At 35.8% G+C, this 2188-nt stretch overlaps 1 protein-coding gene across 2 annotated transcripts; it reads right to left on the bottom strand.

Annotated features, from left to right (window-relative positions):
- Positions 1–280: 280 nt before the first annotated feature.
- On the bottom strand, positions 281–1784 carry LOC131157207 (DCC family protein At1g52590, chloroplastic). Of its 2 annotated transcripts, none has more exons than XM_058111190.1 (5): positions 1508–1784; positions 1353–1410; positions 1123–1230; positions 881–973; positions 281–652 (listed from the first exon to the last, which is right to left on the bottom strand). In XM_058111190.1, exons 1-5 carry the CDS (start codon positions 1683–1685, stop codon positions 571–573), a joined length of 519 nt encoding a protein of 172 aa, XP_057967173.1. In that variant the 5' UTR covers positions 1686–1784; the 3' UTR covers positions 281–570. The 2 variants fall into 2 exon arrangements, with proteins under 2 accessions (XP_057967173.1, XP_057967174.1); XM_058111191.1 differs by having other exon boundaries at positions 1123–1221; positions 1508–1782.
- Between the last annotated feature and the right edge of the window lie 404 nt (positions 1785–2188).

Here is a 2188-nt window from a genome sequence, read left to right as displayed (position 1 = left end):
TGCTTTGAAGGTATAAAATTATAGGCATAGCTGAAAAGAGAAGGAAATGAAGAAAAGTTGACACGCAGAAGCATTTCCCCTTCAAATGGTGGCTTGAGTTGCTAAGCAGCCCATGGAGTTCATCGACAACCAGGCAATGGAGATCGTACTTAACAGTTTCATTTTGTCTTACTAAAATTGTTTGAGATCAACAAGAACCATATTATGCAGCATGTAGTAACATCCATAATTCTTCCTGTATTTCCAGTAGAAGTTGTAGATTATGTATTGTATCTGCAGATGAGGAAAACCTTGTGATTTTATTGACAAATATGAATGTATCCCAAAATACAAATTTCAGAAAGACTGCATTTTGTGACATCTTATTCTTGTATTGGAACACTGTTTTTGTCTAAGGAAAATGATCAAACACTTAAAACACAGACAATTTAAGGAAAACAGACAACTCAATAAACCTTTTATGCTGAACCCTTCATACTTCATAGCATCGTGTTAATACTCTAACATTGGTCCACAGCCCATTAAACGGCAAGCATTCAAAAGTATCACACATTTTTCATACATATCGCTCTATATCTCACATGAATCTGAGCGACCAAAAATCTTATAACGGTTGTCTGCAACATTGTCGTACACAAAATCCCTAATAAACCTGCAACAAGCAAGTCATAAAACCAAAAAACCATGATATTTAGCTAGATACTTATAGGGTCTAAATGCATTCTTTACATCGCGCTTAGTTTGCAAGATAAATGAGATGGAAATAGAGTTACATAATCGTTCAATACTTAAGTAACAATCTGAATTCTGTCCATTGTTGTGTACCAAATGAGATCAATGAATTGTTTGAAGGTGAGAAGTGATGAGTGTGGTGACTTACAGAGGAACAAATTGTAGGAGCAATGCTAGCTGAGGGAAAGGTAAGTCTATGTATTCCATTATCTTCAGCACTGCCTCTGACTTCACATATGATCTGAAATATTCAACCATCAACACATATATAGCATCACTTTTAAATTCCAAAATTACCTGCAATCTTGAAAAAAAATCCACCATGAAGCTATAAATACAACTTCTTCTCTTTCAAATTTTAGTCCAAACGACAAAAGAAAAGAAAAATACCGATCCTTTTCGACGAGTACTACGCTGGAAATGTCATCAGGTGCTCTTCCTGATCTCCTGAGCAGCTTCTTCCCTGATTCGCTCTGCAGAGCTGCAAACCTAATTCCCCTACCGATGAATATAACGAATAAGAAACTAATTTAGTCCAGTACTGGAAATAAGTGCATACTGCGCCAAATACCGTCAATTTCAAAAGAAGAAGAAGAAGAAACTGAGATTGATGACAGTACCTACGTCGATCATTTTCGCGCACAAGCCTCACACCACCATTGCATAAGTTGCATACACCTGCAGGCAAAGAGATTGATTTCAAGGAACAAGAGATGGGGAAGCAAGCGACTGACATAATTAAGACAGTTGGTATGCTAAAATGAGCCTGAATCACCATCAAATAACATGATGGGCCTTGAGTCTTGCTCGAAGAAATTCTCAGTCGCCTCTTTCCACCCTGCTGCATCGCCTCGGGGTGGGGATACGGCAGCAAAAGCTGTAATTGTTTGTCTAACGTGCGCAGACCGTCCCACTCTTAACCGTGCGCCGCCACCGGCGATGGGAAGCGCCATGTTAGAGCCTGTGTCCACTGAATGTTACAAATTGGTTTCCTTGGTGAGTAATAACATAGGGGAAAGGTAAGGATGATGAAGTTACCAAAATCTCCTCGCAATAATATGACATCTTGTTGACTTTCTTAAGTAAAATTTAGATGAAATACGGTTTAAATTTTGAGAATTTTTTTTAATATATTTCTAATTATTTTATTTAATATATAATAAGAAAATAATAGATATTTATTTAAAAATTATTATTTTTCTTAGATAATTAATTATAACTAACCTATTAAAACTAATTTATTCTTGAGAATAAATATTCGTGCATAAAGAGTAATTTAAAAAATGTCAATGGCTGAAACTCCTAAATTTTATGTCAGAGCTCCTCAGTTCGGAACTTGAAATAAGTAAGAAGAGCTCGTCTAAATTGAAATTCTGATTATAGAGAGTTGTTGAACATAAGAACACAATGGAAAGTAGATTATGTTATCCTTCATTCATCTCATCTCTCTTTAATT

The sequence above is a fragment of the Malania oleifera genome, chromosome 6, assembly GCF_029873635.1.
Source record: "Malania oleifera isolate guangnan ecotype guangnan chromosome 6, ASM2987363v1, whole genome shotgun sequence".
In the NCBI taxonomy this organism is placed as follows: domain Eukaryota; kingdom Viridiplantae; phylum Streptophyta; class Magnoliopsida; order Santalales; family Ximeniaceae; genus Malania; species Malania oleifera.
Note: the sequence above shows the minus strand (reverse complement) of the source record. Positions and strands in the feature narration are given on the sequence as shown.

What these genes read in the sequence shown, in the direction of transcription:
- LOC131157207 (XM_058111190.1), bottom strand. Translation starts at nt 1,685, where the DNA reads ATGGCGCTTCCCATCGCCGGTGGCGGCGCACGGTTAAGAGTGGGACGG. An exon ending in CGCGAAAATGATCGACGTAG is followed by an intron (nt 1,231 to 1,352) that starts GTACTGTCATCA and finishes ATTCATCGGTAG; the next exon opens with GGGAATTAGGTTTGCAGCTC. An exon ending in GTACTCGTCGAAAAGGATCG is followed by an intron (nt 974 to 1,122) that starts GTATTTTTCTTT and finishes TGAATATTTCAG; the next exon opens with ATCATATGTGAAGTCAGAGG.